This window comes from Trichosurus vulpecula, chromosome 8, assembly GCF_011100635.1.
Source record: "Trichosurus vulpecula isolate mTriVul1 chromosome 8, mTriVul1.pri, whole genome shotgun sequence".
NCBI lineage: Eukaryota > Metazoa > Chordata > Mammalia > Diprotodontia > Phalangeridae > Trichosurus > Trichosurus vulpecula.
Window position 1 is genome coordinate 161,499,707 of NC_050580.1, and position 20,315 is coordinate 161,520,021.

A 20,315-nucleotide genomic window follows, 5' to 3' on the forward strand; every position below is an offset into this window, starting at 1 on the left:
GCAATCAAGAAGCATTTATTAAGCACTTACTATAGGCCAGGCATGCTACTAAGTGCCATTAAGATATATAGAAAGGCACGAACCTTGCCCTCAAGGAGCTCACATCATAATGGGGAAGAAAATACACAAATAACTATGTATGTACAAGAGAGCAAAAGTAGATGGAAGGCAGCCTCAGATGGAAGATATTAGTAGAGTGAGGAAGAGAGAAATACCTACAGAATATGGGATTTGAAGCAAGCCTTGAAGAGAGCCAGGGTTAAAAAAAGAAATGGAGGTGAGGGGGAAGAACACATGGGGAACAACCAACGCAAAGCCATAGATATGGCAGATAAAGAGTCATATTCAAGGAACCACAAGTAGGCCAGAGGAGCTGAGTCAAGGTTAAGAAGACTGAAAAGGTAGGAAGAGGCCAGGCTGAGAAGGGTTTTAAATGCCAAACAGAGGTCTCAGCTCCATTTCAGACAGCTGAAGTTACCAGAAGTCTAGCCTCCAAATAAGTGGAATGTTGCCATAATAGTTTCTATTTATCTTCTGTTTTAAACTTAACTCTATAGGAAAATCAGTCTATGGGAAAATCAATCTGTCTCTCCCTACCTCTCCCCTTCTCCATGCCTAAAAGAAGCCATATTCTGTTAATTAAGGTACTATACCCCTCACAGACTCTCCTAATTGCAGGCATATTATCTAAGAAGAAACAAACCATTTCGGTGGTGCAGATGCTCAAATCTACACAGTAAGAATAAAACCCAGAAAGGTGTCAAGTAAAGGCCTGGTAATGAACTTTATACGATCCAAAGCCATAGTCTAGCTAACCAAAAGAGACTAATCACCATGTTCTCTGCATGGGGTTCAATTTTTCAGCCACAGAATCCTCAGGGACTGTCTAAGTTTTAGAAGGGCCATGATCTGAGTTAGTGGAAACAACTCACACAAACAAAATTTCTGTCCTCTAAAGTATGGGAGTACTGTATTGATTATCTGTACCCCACAAACCAGGTATAGTGCAGTGAATAGAGATCTTGTCTCAAAGCCAAGAAACCTTGGGTTCATGTACCAAATGCACATTGGCATTAAATTCTTAACGTTCTGAGCCAGTGGTGTCAAACTCAAATAGATACAGATCCCTGCAAGCTGCATATTGACTTAGAAAGCCACAAATTAACATTATCTATGTTGTAGTGTATTTTACTTATTTTGTTTTTTTTGATTTGGTTCATGCCTCACTATTTGGGCTGCAGGTCACTTAAGTTTGACATATCTGAATTAGGCAACTCTCTCAGACTTCAAGTTGCAGAGATAATGCTGACTGTCAGCAATAGTTTCTTTACCTCTTATATCTGAAATCACAGGTCCAATCCCCAATGTCATCACTCACAACACCTAATAGTGCTGGTAAATACTAAGTGCTCACTCAGCACATATTACCAATTAACTGATGAATATAAGTGCTGAATAATTAGGAAGCAGGAAGGAATAAATCAACCTAGGAAGTTAGAGTGCTTATTAAACTCAGGTACTGACCTAGATTCAGAGTTCTGGACTTAAAAAAAATATTTATTAATAATCTATTCTCACTCAGAATATGGAATGCCAGGTAAGGCACAGTTTTACCACCTGAAGACCATTCCTACCCAGGCCACAAAAGGGGATTCCTTTGGTATAAGTTCTTGATGTAATTGTACTCCTCACCTCAATTAGGGCTCCCTTCTCCCCATCATCTGAGTGTTTTGCATTATCCAACTCATCATGCATTTCTGAAAGCTGGTCCTGGAGATCTCGGATCTCTGTCTGGTGCTGCTCCCGTTCCATCTTCACCTGAAACAACCTTATCAGGGAAAGGAAAACACTGTCAGGGAATTTCACCAAAGTGCTTTTGTATATTTCCACAGCCTTGATCATATGACATAAAACACTCTTAAAGACTGAAAGCAACCCTGTGTTCTCCTTTGCTGCACTAAGTAAGAATACTTCAAGTTTCTTGGAAAGTCATCAAACCTTGACCAATTGAATTCTAGGGAATAGGAGCAGCAGTCTATTCTATCAAGAAAGAAACAGCCAAGCAAAGAATAGGTCTTCACATTTTTTTTCCCCAAAGAAGAAATAACCTGAATTCTGACCTTTATTGAAGGGATGGGATTGAGAAAGTGGTAGAAGAGAATGAATTACCTTTATAGGAATGCCCATTTTGCAAATGGGACCCTCCCTCCTAGGTACATGACTATATTCCACAGTTCCCTTCCTTTTCCGCCTTCTCATTTTTTGGTATCTTCAAGACTCACAGTAGGCTTCTTTTCATCTTTTCGTCAAGGAAACCTTTTTCCTAACCAACCCTATGTAAACTTTGTGAAGACACAGAGACCACATCTACTAAAATTATAGGATCAAAGTATTTAGAGCAGGAGGGGTATTTTGCATATTCTCTAGCCCAACTTCCTTATTTGACAGATAAGGAAACAGAGGCTGAGAGGTTAAATGACATATCCTATAGTCACACAGGTAATAGACAGAAGAGGTATAGTCCACGCTCCCCTTCGATGTACATATTGAATAATGTTGACTAAAAGGCCTTGTCACATACTTCACTGGCACTGAAAAAACCTTTATTAATGATAATGGTTCCATTCCCTAGGACTCTCAATAGACCCTCAATATGTACCATTTCCTTCTATAAAATTTTTCATTTGAATACATTCTAAAAACACCAGATAGTAATATATTGTAACATGGCACTTTTTTTAAGCTCACATGAAAAAAAAGTAAAAACTAGTTATTGTTATAGACATGCCCATCTTAGAAAAGATTATCCTTTTTAGGCTTTGGGAGTTGAAATATAAGTTACTTTGCTCATAAAAACAACACACTTTTAAAAAATACAAAACTAACATCTTTTAGTCATCCATTAGCCAGGCACTCTTCACATGCTTGGTCTTAGGCTCTATAATATGAGTCTTTAGATACTTCTCAGAGCTAGCTGGTATGCATTTGGTATGTGGTCTGAACCTTAACCAGATAGATGAAATCTGCTTCAAGGTGTGAGAACAATTAGATCCTCTCAGCCGTACAGCCGCCTGTTTCTAGACTCATCACCGTACAATGAGAGTTTAGAAAAAAAAAAAAGGAAGGCTTAAAAACTTTAGATACAGGCTTAGCTACAGCTTTGCCTATACACCTTCGGAAAAACTCAAGCAGTAGAGCAGGCTGGAGAGCTTACTCCTCTAGATTTTTCCGGAGCTCCATTTCGCTGTCATCCAGACGTTTCTGCAGTGTTGAGGTCTCCTTCTCCTTCTCCTCATGTTGGCTTCGAAGCTCCTCAAGGTTGGCTTTCATTCGGTCTCGCTCTTCTTTGATGTTTTGTTGATTCTAATGTGAAAGAAATGTTAGTTTCTGAAGTATGAGCAGGCATGCAACTCCTCGTACCATCTAACAAAAAGCCTGCTTCAAGGACTACCTTTCTTCCCAACTATATGTGAATTTACTACATAATTGAGGTAGACGCCTATAAAGAATTATAAAAGAATTATTAGGGAATAGGAACTGGAACTATTTCTTCATTGTGTAGTGAACTTCATAGGTGAGGAAATTCCTGCTGACACTGGGGGGCATCTTCTCCACAATTTATAGTCTTAGAAAATTACTCAGAACCCTAAGAACTTAAGTGACCTGCCCAGGATCACGCAGTATATCTAAGGCTTGATCTGAACCTAGATCTTCCTGGTTCCAAGGCTCATTTTCTATCCACTAAGCCATGCTACTTATTTAAATACTACTACTAAATAGTTAATAAGCAAAGTAAAATGGGCAAGCCATCCTCACTACACTTGAGAGTTTCGGAAAAGAAACAAAAAAGAAATTATTTCCCATTAATCTTTACTCTCTTGTTATTTAGTTTTTTACCTTTAATTTTGGAAAGAGCCCTGGCATTTCAATGGTCTGGAGAATTCCAAAAAATGAAACTCATCCTATAAATGCAGACTGGTATCAGCTCTATAGCTTGTAATCTTAGAATTAACTGGGATGCTGAGGAGTCAGATCACTTGCCCAAAATCTCACAATCAGAATAAGTCAAAATGGGATTTGAATTGAGGTCTTCCTGACTCCAGGGATGATTTTCTGGCTACCACACAATCTGCCTCACAATGTTCTGTCCTCCATTACTAAACTGAAATGTTTTCTGTACTATTAGTTTATCGTGCCCTTTCTGTATAATTTCAGCTTTGAATCTTTCATTTTTGCTTTCATACTTCCAGTTCAGGTGGTAAATGCCATTTGTGCATACGTGAAAGTCAAAGACTTGGAAACAGTAGTTAGGGACAAGTTAGTGGATGATTTTTTTTTCCTGACCAATTCAATCCTTCCTTCATAATGGCATCTCAGAGGGCTTATTCTTTATCCAAGACCAACCCAAAGGAGAAAATATGACATCGTAAACCCTGGTATAGTCAACATTCTGTAAACTCCTTTGTTGAAGTTAATTTGGGTTAATTGGCTGTGAAAAGCTATGCGGTAACTATGATTTCATGCCAAGCAACATAGTTATGACCTTTGAAACCAACCACATTGGGGAGGTTGGGGAAAACTGTGATGTTATCTGTGTAGGGGCACTTCTGGAGTAGAAACTACCATCAACGAATTCTGGAAATTTATCCTCAACTAACAGGCTTGGGTAGTTGTATGGGGCTGAGGGAGTGGGGATGGGACTACGAGATTAAGTGTCTTGCCCATGATCACATAGCTAGTATGTCAGAGGCACGACTTATAATTCTATCCACTACACCATTCTGCCTCTTAGGTCTTATTACCCCCATTCTATAGTTGAAGAAACTTCAGAAACAGTATATAATTTGCCTGTGTTCACAAAGCTACTAAGTTGTCTGAGTAGATTCAAACCCAGGTCTTCCTAATTTCTAATACTGCTTCTAAATTAAAAGGTTAAGTAATATATTTCAGCACATATCATACATCTTCAAGATAAACATTAAAAAAAGCCATACCCTAATTTCTAGACTGAGTTGTTTCTGAAGTTCTGAAACCTCCCTGTTCAGTTTGTTTCTCTGCTCCAGTAGCTCTCTGACTTCAGCTGAAGAATCGGAAACCTATAAATACGCAGAGAGATGTCAATTTCATGTTCAGGGTACTTTTTCATCTTCTATCCTGGCCCCTGCCTCTATCCCGCCTTGTGACCAAACCCCAACATAAAGTAGCTCAACCATTGTTCTAGGAGAACACAGCACAAACCCATCTTGTAAAATGAACTTTCTTCTCTGAGGATTCTTTCTCTCCATAAAGCTAGATCACCCAGACCACCCAGACACTAGAAAGACATGATTGAAGCTAAGACTCATAAAAAATGTCATCACTGGCCAGTCCAACTCTGAATTACAACACAGCTTTCTCCATATTTTTTTACCTCTAAAAATGGTACCATGGATATCACTCAAAAGTAATTGGCCATAATCTTAAGGTAGTTAGTGAACTACTCCTATGCACTGGGGGATGATATGGGGGACCCAAGAGGAGCCATGGAGGCAGAGAAGATAGTAGGTAACTGCAGGCCAAAAAGGAAGTTAATTCAATGTTTTCTCCATTTTCTGAATCCAAGCAGGCCAGTGTGTTGTGCGTGTTTCACTTGGAATGAGGTACTTCATGGGCTAGGTCTGGGAATGTGAAAATTGATACCAAAACAGGGTTCTTAATAATCTCAGAAGAATCTGAACCACTTATTTTAATAATCCAAACTAAGCAAGAAAACTGGCTTATGCTTCCCTCACCAATCCATTTCAAGCAGGGAAATATTGCTCTATTTCCTGAATATTTGCTGTTTTGTAAAGTGGTCTCAGGCCCTCTCACAGGAGGAAAAATGATCCCAGGTTCAGAGTAGTCTGAAGGCTGGGTGTGGGGGCACAAGCTAAATGGTCGCCGATTCTATTGATATAATCATTTTTTAAGCACTTAGTGCAGGAGAATACAAAGAGAGAATAAATAAGAAATAGCTCCTGCTCTCAAAGAACTTACATTTAATTGGGAAGATATTTCTAATTCCCTTCCATCCCTAGGATCCAGGGCTCCAGACAGACTTTCAACTGTCTTTCTGGGTTTGGAAACAAGGCCTGTGTTTTAACTGGTGTAGGGAACTTCCTCTGATCTCAACTGCTGTTCAATTTCTAATCTTAAAGAGTTTCCTCGCTCACTGAGCCTTTGAGTGGCCTTCCTACTGTCACTGAAGCATTATCTGGGCCTGGTGTAACTTGAACCCAGGTTGTCCCAAGTCACATCACATCCAGCTCTCGCTCTCCACTGTATCAAAAGGTCTCTAGATATCTCCTCCTTTCCTTCAATGAATGCATACTCTGTAGGAGATAAAGTAGCAGCCCTTCTTCCTTCTGCACAGAATTTTCCCCATCTCCCTTCTCCTGCTGCCTCTCCCTCAAACTTGGCTCTTCATTATCACTCCCGATTTCAATGTAAACAATCTTAGGGTATGTACAAAGTGCATAGCACCATGCATACTTTTGGAGATACAAAAGACACCCAAAGCACAATCCTTGCCCTCAGGAAACTCACAATCTCACTGGAGAGACAGGACAAACACATCAGAACTAAGAGTTCTTATGGGACAAAGTTAAATTCCCAAAAAAGTAGTGTGTGAGTGTTACAAGAGTTTAGAGAAGGAAGAAATCAGTGTAGGCTTATGCAGACTAAGAAAAGATTCATGGTGTATGTCAGCTCTGAGTTGGGCCTTCAAGGCCCAACTGGGTTGCTGGATGTTGGACACTGACAGGTAGAAAGGACATGGGGATGGGTTTCTTATGTATTGGGAATGTGGCACTATGAAAAAGCCTAAGCAAAGACACAAAGGCTGGTCTCATTTGCTTGATGGAGGAGTGAAATAAGAAAACTAAAAGACTTATCTCATCTCCTGGCTGAGACTGGCCAGACTAGAGACCAGGCATGTTGCTGAAAAAGAATGAATAGATAAGGAGGGACTGATTAGGAATGGTCTTGAAAAACTTCAACAACTATTTGGATTTAATCCTAAAGAGAAGAGGAGGAATATTTTGTTGGGAGGAAATGATTTGATGAAAGCAATATTTTAGAATGAGGCAGTGTGGTACTGTTGATAAGAACACCAGTCCTGAAGTCAGAGGTGGTTGTTGTTCAGTTGTTTACAGTCATATCCAACTCTTAGTGACACCATTTGGAATTCTCTTGGCAAAGATACTGGAATGGTTTGCCATTTCCTTCTCCAGCTTATTTTACAGATGAGGAAAATTGAAACAAACAGGGCTAAGTGACTTGCCTAGAGTCACACAGCCAGTGTCTAAGGCCAGATCTGAACTCAGGAAGAGGAGTCTTCCTGACTCCAGGTTCAGCTCTCTATCTAATTCCCAGCCTAGGTTCAAATTTTGCCTCTGACATCACTACTTATGTAAGTCATACTCAACCTCCCTCAGTTTCCTGATCTGTAAAAGAAGAGGTTGGATTCAATGGCTTCTGAGGCCTCTTTCAGCTCTAGATCTATAAACCTATGATCTGGCAGACTGGAATGCAGGGTGAAGAGACCGGGGTAAAAAAATCAGTAAGGATATGATAGCAGTAACCCTGGCATATGGCAGTCAGGTCCTGGCAGTGGTAAAATTTAATTTGGTGCTTTTTCCCGTCAAACTCCTTCATCCCAGTGTCCCTCTACCAAAGAGAAACTGAAAGAGCTTTGCTTAGTTTCCCTCAACCTGATCAAATTGGCATGTAGGGCTGGTTTCATTTGGTTTGGGGTTGCTTGACAAGACAAGAAAAGAACCCTCAGAACAGATTATATTGTTCACCTACCTGCCTATTCTCTTTCGTCCTGGCCTGCTTGAATTCCGACACACCCCACCATCTTTCACCCAAGTGATGACTTCTAAATACCCCACACCCTTCTGTTACTTCTATTAAGCACCATAACAACAGTTTGCAAAATGAAAGTCTGGTCTCCCCAGATGCTGTGTAATTATATGCACAACCTTATTAATCCTTACCCTCCCCAAGAGAGAATGCAAATACAGAGGCCGTGGGGGGAAGGTGCCAAGCCCAGGAGGAGAGCTAAATGAGCTATCCCCACCTCTCAGGACAAATGCCAATTCATCCTCTCCATAGTCAATTTCTTCTTCCCAGCAGTGACGGCCAAAACACTGACTACCATTCCAACCCTCTCTCAGCATTATCTCCACAATAATTCAGTGACCTGAGGACACAGGCCCTACAGCTTTTTTTCAGCTTTGCTATCTCATGCCAATGTAAACAAACAAACAAAGCTTGACTCACACCCCTCCCCAAATCACATGATTATTGAGACTAACAGTCTGGTTGCAGCCTGAGTAATCAAAATGTATTTGAATGTTAGGTATGTTCATGTTTGTGCTAACACTGGGGAAAGAAATAAAACCTGGAAATCTATACATGAGCTCCAAGTGAGTTTGGTGGGAGAAGGGCAATGTTGTTACAGATCTTTAAGTTCTTAAAGGGAACTAAATTTTGAAAGCAACTTGATTAAATGGGGGAGCAAAGGATTCTCTCTCAGATGTTTGTAGGGGGAACTTTGAGTCAGGAAAGAGAATCTAGACCAGAAAAATTCTGTGTGTAGTGAAAGAAGCTGAGGGGGCAGGTTTTGAATGTACCACAAGAAAAATCCAAAGGAAAGACTACTTTCCCCAAGGGTGGTAAAAATGTCAAGCGGGTGGCGGAGCCAAGATGGCGGCTGGTAAGCACGGACTAGAGTGAGCTCCCTACCCGAGTCCCTCCAAAAACCTATAAAAATGGCTCTGAACCAATTCTAGAACGGCAGAACCCACAGAACAGCAGAGGGAAGCAGGGCTCCAGCCCAGGACAGCCCGGATAGTCTCTGGGTGAGCTCTATTCCACACGGAGCTGGGGGCTGGGAGCTGGGAGCTGGGAACGGAGTGGAGCAGAGCCCAGCCTGAGCGGCGTGGACGATCCAGACCAGAAACCGGGCGGAGGGGGCCCTAGCGCCCTGAATACGTGAGCAGTTACCAGACTCCTCGACCCACAAACACCAAAGACTGCGGAGAAGGTTAGTGGGAAAAGCTGCGGGAGTGGAAGGAGTTCGCGGTTCGGCTTCCAGCCCCAGGGGCAGCGGAGGTGGGGCAGCTACAGCTGTTGTTACTTCCGGCTCCAGACCCACCTGGTGGGGGGAATTAAGTGGCGGATCACAGCAGGGGTGCACAGCCTGCCGAAGATCTGAGCCCAGTCTGGACTGGGGGTCCTTGGGGAAGGAGGAGTGCGGCTCTGACAGAGCTGGCACCTCCCCCCCAAACGTAGAACATAGAACTCTGTAATCTACAAGCAGTCATACCCCACTGAAAAACTCAAGGGTCAAGTTAGTTGGTTGGGAATATGGCCAGGACGCGAAAACGCGCCCAGATTCAGTCTCAGACTTTGGATTCTTTCTTTGGTGACAAAGAAGACCAAAACATACAGCCTAAAGAAGACAGCAAAGTCATAGAGCCTACAACCAAAGCCTCCAAGAAAAACATGAACTGGCCCCAGACCATAGAAGAACTCAAAAAGGATTTGGAAAAGCAAGTTAGAGAAGTAGAGGAAAAATTGGGAAGAGAAATAAGAAGGATGCGAGAAAACCATGAAAAACAAGTCAATGACTTGCTAAAGGAGACCCAAAAAAATACTGAAAAATACACTGAAGAAAACAACACCTTACAAAATAGACTAACTCAAATGGCAAAAGAGCTCCAAAAGCCAATGAGGAGAAGAATTCCTTGAAAGGCAGAATTAGCCAAATGGAAAAGGAGGTCCAAAAGACCACTGAAGAAAATACTACTTTAAAAATTAGATTGGAGCAAGTGGAAGCTAGTGACTTTATGAGAAATCAGGATATTATAAAACAGAACCAGAGGAATGAAAAAATGGAAGACAATGTGAAATATCTCCTTGGAAAAACCACTGACCTGGAAAATAGATCCAGGAGAGATAATTTAAAAATTATTGGACTACCTGAAAGCCATGATCAAAAAAAGAGCCTAGATACCATCTTTCAGGAAATTATCAAGGAGAACTGCCCTGATATTCTAGAGCCACAGGGCAAAATAGAAATTGAAAGAATCCATCAATCGCCTCCGCAAATAGATCCCAAAAAGAAATCTCCTAGGAATATTGTTGCCAAATTCCAGAGCTCCCAGATCAAGGAGAAAATACTGCAAGCAGCCAGAAAGAAACAATTTGAATATTGTGGAAACCCAATCAGAATAACCCAAGATCTGGCAGCTTCTACATTAAGAGATCAAAGGGCTTGGAATGCGATATTCCGGAGGTCAATGGAGCTAGGATTAAAACCTAGAATCACCTACCCAGCAAAACTAAGTATCATGTTCCAAGGCAAAATATGGACTTTCAATAAAATGGAGGACTTTCAAGCTTTCTCAGTGAAAAGACCAGAACTGAATAGAAAATTTGACTTTCAAACACAAGAATCAAGAGAAGCATGAAAAGGTAATCAAGAAACGGAAATTGCAAGGGACTTACTAAAGTTGAACTGTTTTGTTTACATTCCTACATGGAAAGATGATGAGTATGATTCATGAGACCTCAGTATTAGGGTAGTTGAAGGGAATATGCATATATATATATGCATATATATATGTTTATGTATATATATAAGTGAATGTGTATGTATGCATGTATCTATGTGTATATGTATGTATGTGTATGTATGTGTATATATACATATATATGTAAAAGAGAGAGAGCAGACACAGGGTGAGTTGAGGATGAAGGGAAGATAGCTAAAAGAAATAAAATGAAATTAAGGGATGAGAGAGTAACTTACTGAGAGAGGGAGATAGGGAGAGATAGAATGGGGTGGATTATCTCCCATAAAGGTGGCAAGAGGAAGCAGTTCTAGGAGAGGAGGGGAGTGGGCAGGTGAGGGGGGAATGAGTGAACCTTGCTCTCATCAGATTTGGCCTGAGGGGGAATACCATACATACTCAGTTGGGTATCTTACCCCACAGGAAAGAAGAGGGAGGAAGATAAAAAAAAAATAAAAGGCAGGGGGATGATGGAGTGGAGGGCAGATGGGGGTGGAGGTAATCAAAACAAACACTTTGGAAAGGGGACAGGGTCAAGGAAGAAAATTCAATAAAGCGGGATGGGTTGGGAAGGAGCAAAATGTAGTTAGCCTTTCACAACATGAATATTGTGGAAGGGTTATACATAATAATACATGTGTGGCCTAGGTTGAATTGCTCAACTTCTTAGGGAGGGTGGGTGGGAAGGGAAGAGGGAAGGGAATTTGGAACTCAAAGTTTTAAAATCAGATGTTCAAAAACAAAAAAACTTTTTGTATGCAACTAAAAAATAAGATACACAGGCAATGGGGCGTAGAAATTTATCTTGCCCTACAAGAAAGGAAGGGAAAAGGGGATGAGAGGGGAGGGGGGTGATAGAGGGGAGGGCTGACTGGGGAACAGGGCAACCAGAATATACGCCATCTTGGAGTGGGGGGGGAGGGCAGAAATGGGGAGAAAATTTGTAATCCAAACTGTTGTGAAAATCAATGCTGAAAACCAAATATGTTAAATAAATAAATTGCATTTAAAAAAAAAAATACCACTTCCAAAAAAAAAAAAAAATGTCAAGCAGCAGTGAAAAAAGTCCTGACTGAGGGCTGTCCCGGCTGGGTCTCATCATGAGTTCTCCTCAGCTGTAATCTCTTAAATGCTCTCTTCTCTTTTGTCCCACTTCCAAAGGGCCAAAGAGCACAAATTAAATTCTCTTATTTCAGAAAACTTGCAAACCTTAAACTCCACCAAAATGAAAAATTTTGAGTAGTTCTTTGGAGTACATGGACTCAGAGCTATGAAGCTAGAAGGGCCTTCAGAAGCCACCTGATCCAATTCCTTCATTTCATAAGGAAGCTGAAGCTGAGGGAGGGAGGGTGACTTAACTAAGTTCACTTGGAGATAATAAGCATGATGCAGTGGGATTTGAACCCTGGTCTTCTGACTCCAGCACCAAAGCTCATTCTACTGTTTCAGGCTGCCTCAAAAACAGAATGTGACCTATTTTTGTCTTCTAACCCTAAAAAGCCTGACATGAACTTAAGGATCTCCAAGAGTTCCCAGGACTAAGTATAGGCCAATTCATGTGCTTTTCTTCTGTATTCATTAAGCTTTGCAATGTTATCACCATCAATTTCTATCTTAAATCTCAGGCTTACTACTCAGGAAGTTTCAAGCGTTCTTGAAAAATAAGTTTATCAGTAACTTGGTTGAAGATAGATAAATAGATACATACATACATATATGCATACATATATACATACATACATAAAGACAGAGATAGATGCCACAAAGCAGGAAAGGATACAAATATTCCAGATGACAGAATCAGGACCCAAAAAGATTTCCAATAGGCTTAACAATGAGCCAGATATAAGAAGATGAAATGTAATAGGAATAAACAAAATAGGAAGACTGTTAATTCCATGAGGGCACAGACTGTACCTTATTTGAATTTTTTACCTCCCCCAGCGTCTAGCATGGTTTCTACCCACAGTATGGATAAAGTTGCTGAATTTAAAAATGAATGTAAAATCCTATAAATGATTTTTTTAAAAATTAAATATACAGGTTAAAAATGGAGGTGTTTACTATATCCTATAGAAACAAAAGCCTTTTTAAAGGTATCATGAACTCCAAGTTCTAGTCAATCAATCTATCAACAAACATTTATTAAGTGCCTACTACTACTTACTTCTATCTCAGCTCCCCCACCTTCCACCTTGCCCCAGTTGGATATCTACCCCCACAGTGTGATATGGCAGCCAGTCTAACACAGTCAGGCTACAAGAATATCCAGTTTGCAGCAACACGCATTAAGAGGAGCATTGACAACCTTGGGCTCTATTGACAAATTGGGGTGCAGCTAAGGGAAAAGTCAGTGGTAAAGGGTTTCAAAATCATGACAAATAAGGAACTGTTGAAAGAAATGGGGTTGCTCAGTTTGCAGATGAGAAGACTTAGAATAATTATCTTAAAATATGTCAGGGACTCTTAGAAAAAGGATTAAGTTCTTGAAGCTATACAGAGAGACTGACATCAGTGAGTGAAAATTACAGGGATTTAGGTTTAGTTTCAAAACAAAGAAGACTTTTCTAACAGAACTGTTCAATAATGGAATGGACTTCCTCATGAGATACTGATTTCTTTGTCCCTCCAAATATTCGAGAAAAAGCCAAGCAAAAAATTTTTTCTTGAATATGCAGTGATAGGAAATTAATAGATCAGGTGGGAGAACTGGCCAAACAATCTCAGAAGATCCTTATTCTGCATGCACCAATAAATAATATGGTAGCCTGAAGAGAAGTATACTTTTTCATCTCTCCAACTAATATTCTATATTTGATGTAAAAAATCCCAATTTACTCGATTGTTTCCTTGTGCACTTCCAGCTGCTCTAGATTTTAAAGTCTGAATCTTCTCAAAGACCAGGTTTACTTTTCTCTTAGTGGCATCATCATTATCAGTGCTCCTGAAAAATAGAGAAAGCATAAACAAATCTTGTGAGATACCACCGATTAATTTCTGATGGAGATAAATCTGTGCTTTAGGAGAATAAGGGTTGGTGAGTTCAAATCTGGCTGCAGACTCACTAGCTGCGTGGCCCTGGGCAAGTCCCTTAACCCTGTTTGCCTCAGTTTCCTCATCTGTAAAATGAGCTGGAGAAAGAAATGGCAAACTGCTCCAATATCTTTCCCAAGAAAACCTCAAATGGGACCATGAAGAGTTGGACACAGCTGAAACACAACTGAACAGGAGAATAAGGGCCTTCTAGGAATTCCCAGGGTTCAATACTCAATGAGGCTGATTTCAACTGTTCAGCTGTATAGTAGCTAAGTAATAGGGAATTGCCTAAGGCACATAGTGACTTGCCCAGGGTTAGAAAGCCTATAAATAATAGAGATAGGATTTGAACCCATCTCTTCCAGACTCCAAGTCCAGAATTCTTATTCACTAGATCTTGCTCTATGAAACTTAGTACTACACTTAAAAGGAAATGTAAGACAATCCAGTGCAGTATGGCTACAAGGCAGTCTTTTGTCAAATGCTACAAGAAGCTGTAGATTTTGCTAAGTTTATTGATATAGGTATGGTCTTTAAAGTGTCTGAATTGTCAGAGCATTTGTTTTTAATTTGTTGGGTCTGTTACAGCTCAATTTGGGAGATGTGCCCATTTTTAATTAGGCAGGGGCTGTACCCAAAGTTGAAGAATATCTTTAGTGAAAACTTGGCATTTTGGTCTTTAGTTCAAAGGGTTCATACGGTCTCCACAACAGGAAAGTTCATTCACACTTGGGAGTTCTCTATTGGCTCTGACTCAGTGTTTTGGAGAACAAACAATTAATTACATGGCACTGAGAGACAACAGTGGAAGAGGAAAGGTTTGGATTTGAATCCCAACTCTGCTAATGACAACCCATGGGACTATTCCTCAGGCAAGCTGCTTATAGCTTCAGGCCTTCAATAAATCAACAAGCATTTATTAAGCACCTACTAGATACCAGGAGCTGTGCTGTGCCAAGTGCTGAGGAGATAAAAACAAATTTTCCTCATTTGCAGAATGACAGAATCTTACTAGATGACCTCTAAGGTACCTTCAAACTCCAGATCCTATAGTTTAAGCTATATAGAATAGCGTTTTAGCAAACCTGATAAGGAATGAGAGAAGGAAAGAACTAACAAATATCTTGCCTAGAATTACATAGCTAAAATTGCTAACTAGGGCCTGAAACCTGGTAACTAATATTTAACATTCGAGTCAAGAAAACGATGACGCTAATTTCAATTTTACACAGAATAGCTGACTAGTAAACAAGCTTACAAATTACACATTTGCATTTGAAATAATAATTCTACTTTTTTAATTAAAAAAATATTAATTTTAGGGAAAGGAAGCATCTCCTATTGAAATTTTAAATATTGTTATAAAAACTTCAGCCTTTTAATTACATTCCTTTTATGCAGTATCCATCATATGGCATCTACATGGCTGAAGGGCATGAAAATATAATCCAAAGCATTCTGACAAGAACCAAGCTAACAATACATATCAAAAATCACATGGCTTACGACATTCAAATAAATGAAGTCACTTACCCTTCTTTGAGGTAATTGTAAAGGATCTGCTTAGCCGTCTCTTCATTTGTTTGTTGAGCAAGCTCTTGCTGGCCTTTTAACAGATCAGGTGTGGCCTAAAACATAACATTGGTCATTACATGATCATAGGTAAGTCTGCAGAAAGAAAGTGGATCATTGATGAGTGCCTCAAGATTGCAATTTCTTATTAAGTGTCATGAAGGATCTTCATTGTGACCACTACCATTCTCCCTCATGTACTCCTTGCCTCCCAAACTGAGGCTATTACTCCATATTCTTTTATTTTCTCTATTGTAATAACTGAGGTCATAAATGCTCATCCTGAACTCACTCTTTCTTAGGTAAGGAGAATTTGCCTCAATCTTAAAGAGGTGAAGAGCTAATGGTGTCATTTCCCCCAGCACCAGTTCTTCAGATTCTTAGCCTTATTAAAACATATCCAATGTCCAAAATTTTAATGTAGTGTTAAATTCTGATCTCCAAGAACAGGTTGGCAAAGAGAAGTCTAAATGGGGTCAACAATATTGAAATGACAAAAATCAAAAACAATCTGAATGAAAGGAAAATAAATTTGTTCTCCAAATATTGCAGTGCTTACTTAGACAATGGAAGTGGGCCTCAGGTACCCAGACAAAGTTAAGTTTGGGGGGAAATAAAAGTAAGTACAACTTTGCAAAGGACAATAAACATGGAAATCATAAGACAGAAGTCTGAAAACACAAATGACTTTCAAAAAGGACTCATAACTTAACAAGTAAAAGAGCTATTATGAAAGCCTCAACATGCCTAATCTTTAAGAATGACATCAAAGAGAACAATGATGCCCCCCAGAGCCTCTGTTGGAAATGGAATATTGAAGGAGTTCATCTGTGAGTCTAACCAAGTGTGGTATTTCCTGTTGCTATGTTCCTGTGTGAAAATTCCACTTAACAAAGCATTATACCTAAAGGTATATTGCCTCACCACACATGGATAATTGTGGGACAGCATTTCCCAAAGAAATTAGACTTATTATTAACAATTACTAGACTGTAAGCTCTATGAGGGCAAAGTCCATGTGCTTATCTCGAAAAGTGTCTAGTGTTGACACACTTACTAGCTGTGCAACCTTGGGCAAGTCACTTAGCCCTAGTTGCCCTGCCTTCCCCCTCCAAAAAAAAGTGTCTAGTACAATGTTCTACATACAGAAGGCATTTAGATTAATTTCATTGTATTTTTAAATTGAATTGAAATTTCAGTGTTATTAGAGGTAGTATTAATTTATTAATATAAAATAAAATAATTTTTATATTGCTTTACAGCTGACAAAACATTTTCTTCACTACAATCCAGTGGAAAGGTTTAGTACTACCCCTATTTTACATATAACAAAACCAAATGTCAGAGAAGTTAAGTGACTTTCCTAAGGTCACAGAGAGAATAGCTGACCTGAGACTCAAACACAGGTTTACTGACTCCAAATCCAATACCCTTTTCACTACAACATTTGTGTTCCAGAATAAAGAACCACTGGTGATAAAACCCTCTCCAGTAGTGTTGATCTACAAGTGAAGACTGCTCCATGAAATGTCAGATTCTAGGGTACTTTCTAGAGAACTATATGGTACAACAGAGACAATATTAGTGTCAGGAAGAGAGTTCAAATTCTGTTTCTGATGCTAGCTTTGGGACCTTGGGCAAGTCACTTAATCTCTCTCAGGCTCAGTTTCTTCATCTATAAAGTGAGAAGTTGAACTTCATGGCTTCTAAGGTCCCTTTCAGCTCAAAATCTAAATCTTTCAGCTCAATCTCAAAATGTGATGGTTTTATCATCTAGTTTTGCTTTAACTATTTTTTCTTTGCTGCAAGGGAGGGCTAAATGTGTATATGGGGGGGGCAAGTAATACTGGTAGAGAAATTATATTAAAAGTCATCAAATTCCTTAAAGGCTAAAAAAAAAAAAACCATTGATACTGATAAAAGCACAAATCAAGTTACTTCTGGAACTCCAGATGAGATCAAACTCTAACCCTTAAAAGAGAGAAGGCAATTATAGAGCCCAAAGTAAGAAAAGTAGAAAAAATAATCAGCAAAAAATTTTAAAGACTTTTATCTACCCGTCATTGTCTCAGAGTATCTGAAAGTTTCTATTTTTTTAACCTTCATAAAGGTATCTTTGGCTCTTTGCCTTCAACCTCAGGAAATTATAGATATCCCCTGAGTAGAAGAATGCATTTGCCCTTTAGGTTCATTACACTACTGAACTTTCTTCATCTGTTACATGAAAGGCTTCCACTAGATGACCTGCAGTGCCCCTTCCCCTTTAACATGCTCCAAGTTACCCAGAAAGAACTTTGGATTTACATATTTTCCTACTGTTTCTCTAAGTTCCTTTAACAAGTACTTTCCAATTACCCCACAGTTTTTTTTGAAATCAAATCTAACTTGTTACATTTCATGGAGGCAACTAGATGACACAGTGTATAGACTATGAGACTCAGTAAGACCAGAATTCAAAGTCAGCCTCAGACACTTACTGGCTGTATGATGCTGAGCAAGTAACTTAACCTCCCCTCAGCCTCAAAAATGGAGATAACACTGCTTCACAAGGTTGCTGTAACAATGACATATTTGTAAAGTGCTTTGCAAACCTCAAAGTACTACATAAATATTATTATTAGTATGTGCTATCTAAAACTAAAAAAATCCCTGTCATGTCTTATAGTCTTTTCAAATACTGGGAAAGCTTTAGGGTGGAAAATGTCATTTTTTCCCCTCAGCATTCATCTGTCTCACCAAAAATCAGGCTTCTAGTCCCATATTGAATAACATAATGGACATTCTTGTTTCACACTGGATCTTATTGGACATGCATCTAGCTTATCTCTGTTACATATAATGCTTGCTGATGGTTTTAGGTAGATGTTACTTATCATTTTAAGAAAGATTCCATTTATTCCTATGCTCTCTAGTGTTTTTTAATAGGAATGGGTGTTGTATTTTGTGAAAAGCTTTTTCTGCATTTATTGAAATAATCATATGGTTTCTGTTGGTTTTGTTGCTGATATGATCAATTATGCTGATAGTTTTCCTAATATTGAACCAGCCCTGCATTCCTGGAATAAATTCTACCTGGTCATAGTGTATTTATTCTTGTGATAAGTTGCTGTAATCTTTTTGCGAATTTTTGCATCTATATTCATTAGGGAAATTGGTCTATATTTTTTTTTCCTCTGTTTTGACTCTTCCCAATTTAGGTATCAGTACCATATTTGTAGCATAAAAAGAATTTGGTAGGATTCCTTCTTTGCCTATTTTCCCAAATAGTCTATATAGTATTGGAATTCACTGTTCTTTAAATGTTTGATAGAATTTGCTTATAAATACATCTGGCCCTAGAGGTTTTTTCCTAGGGATTCATTGATGGCTTGTTCAATTTCTTTTTCTGAGATGGGGTTATTTAAGTATTTTACTTCCTCTTCTGTTAATCTAGGCAATTTATATTTTTGTAACTATTCATCCTTTTCATTAAGACTGTCAAATTTGTGGGCATATAGTTGGGCAAAATAGCTCCTAATTATTGTTTTAATTTCTTCTTCATTGGTGATGAATTCACTCTTTTCATTTTTGATACTAGGAATTTGGTTTGCTTCTTTTTTTAATCAAATTAATTCAAGGTTTATCTATTTTATTGGTTTTTTTTTTCATAAAACCAGCTCTTTTTTAATTATTAGTTCAATAGCTTTCTTAGTTTCAATTTTATTCATCTATCCTTTGGTTTTCAGTATTTCTAATTTGGTATTTAATTGGGGATTTTTAATTTGTTCTTTTTCTAGCTTTTTTAGTTGCATGACCAATTCGTTGATCTCCTCTTTCTCTATTTTATTGATGTAAGCATTTAGAGGCATAAAACTTCCCCTAAGAACTGCTTTTGCTGCATCCCATAAGTTTTGGTAGGATGTCTCATTATCGCCATTCTCTTGGATAAAGTTATTGATTGTTTCTATAATTTGTTGTTTGATCCACTCATTGTTTAGGATTACATTATTTAGTTTCCAATTGATTTTTAGCCTATCTTTCCATGGCCTTTTATTACATGTAATTTTTATTGTATCATGATCTGAGAAGGAGGCATTTAATATTTCTGCCTTTCTGCATTGGATTGTGAGGTTTCTGTGCCCTAGTACATGGTCAATTTTTGTGTAGGTGCCATGTACCACTGAGTAAAAGGTATATTCCTTTCTATCCCCATTCAATTTTCTCCAGGGTTCTACCATATCTAAGTTTTCTAAAATTCTATTCAACTCCTTAATTTCTTCCTGTAACTCCCTTAACTCGAAGCTATACCACTTGGTGCATATATGTTTAGTAATGATATTGCTTCATTGTCTATGGTGCCTTTTAGCAGGATATAGTTTCCTTCCATATCTCTTTCAATTATATCTAGTTTTAGCTTTGCTTTGTCTGAGATCAGGATTGCTATCCCTGCTTTTTCTGCTTCAGCTGAAGCATAATATATTGTACTCTAGCCTTTTACCTTTACCTTGTATGTATCCCCCTCTTTCAAATGTGTTTCTTGTAAAAAAAAAAAAAAAAAAAGACTTCGTGGAAAGGGTTCTGGCACTGTTGGCAATGGGACTGATTATAAGACTGAAGATTTATACTTCAATCTGTCTGAAAAAATCCCAACTTCTAGAACTTTCCACCCTTCAGTTTCTTGAAAACCACAGCATTTGCTTTATTAGTCTTAAATTCTAAGAGTAATCTAAATGCTGAATACCTGAATAAAAGGTAAAGAAATTCAAGCTGCAAATACCACAACATTGAGGGTTTGGGGGTATAATAGTTTGTTACTTTGGGGGGAGGCTTTTTTTTGCCAAGGAAACATAAACATCAAGGAAACATAGAAACAGCAACAAAACTTTTTTCCCCCTGGGATAAAAACAGACCTCTAGGATCTTAAAAAAAACTAAGTGGCAATGTATACTCTATGAGCATTGGGGAACTCCCTGGTCAAAGAAGCCCATGGAGTAGCATAATTGATAGCTTCCCTTTCTGAAGTTCCAAAGGAACCTCTGAAAGTGTTCGAGAACTAACCACTTAATATGCACACCCTTACACATAATTGTCATTCTTTAATTTCTTCTCTTAAAGAAATACTTATTT

General features: G+C 38.8%; 1 protein-coding gene across 3 annotated transcripts in view; it reads right to left on the minus strand.

Moving 5' to 3' along the window:
• Positions 1 to 20,315, minus strand: part of CGNL1 (cingulin like 1) — a 201,507-nt gene that overhangs the window by 115,809 nt on the left and 65,383 nt on the right. For all 3 annotated transcript variants that reach the window (XM_036734362.1, XM_036734360.1, XM_036734361.1), the window contains 5 exons: positions 15,171 to 15,265; positions 13,440 to 13,545; positions 4,995 to 5,096; positions 3,215 to 3,363; positions 1,693 to 1,828 (listed from right to left, as the gene is read on the minus strand). In XM_036734362.1, the coding sequence (XP_036590257.1) occupies positions 1,693 to 1,828; positions 3,215 to 3,363; positions 4,995 to 5,096; positions 13,440 to 13,545; positions 15,171 to 15,265 (588 nt within the window). The remainder of the gene's footprint in view (positions 1 to 1,692; positions 1,829 to 3,214; positions 3,364 to 4,994; positions 5,097 to 13,439; positions 13,546 to 15,170; positions 15,266 to 20,315) is intronic.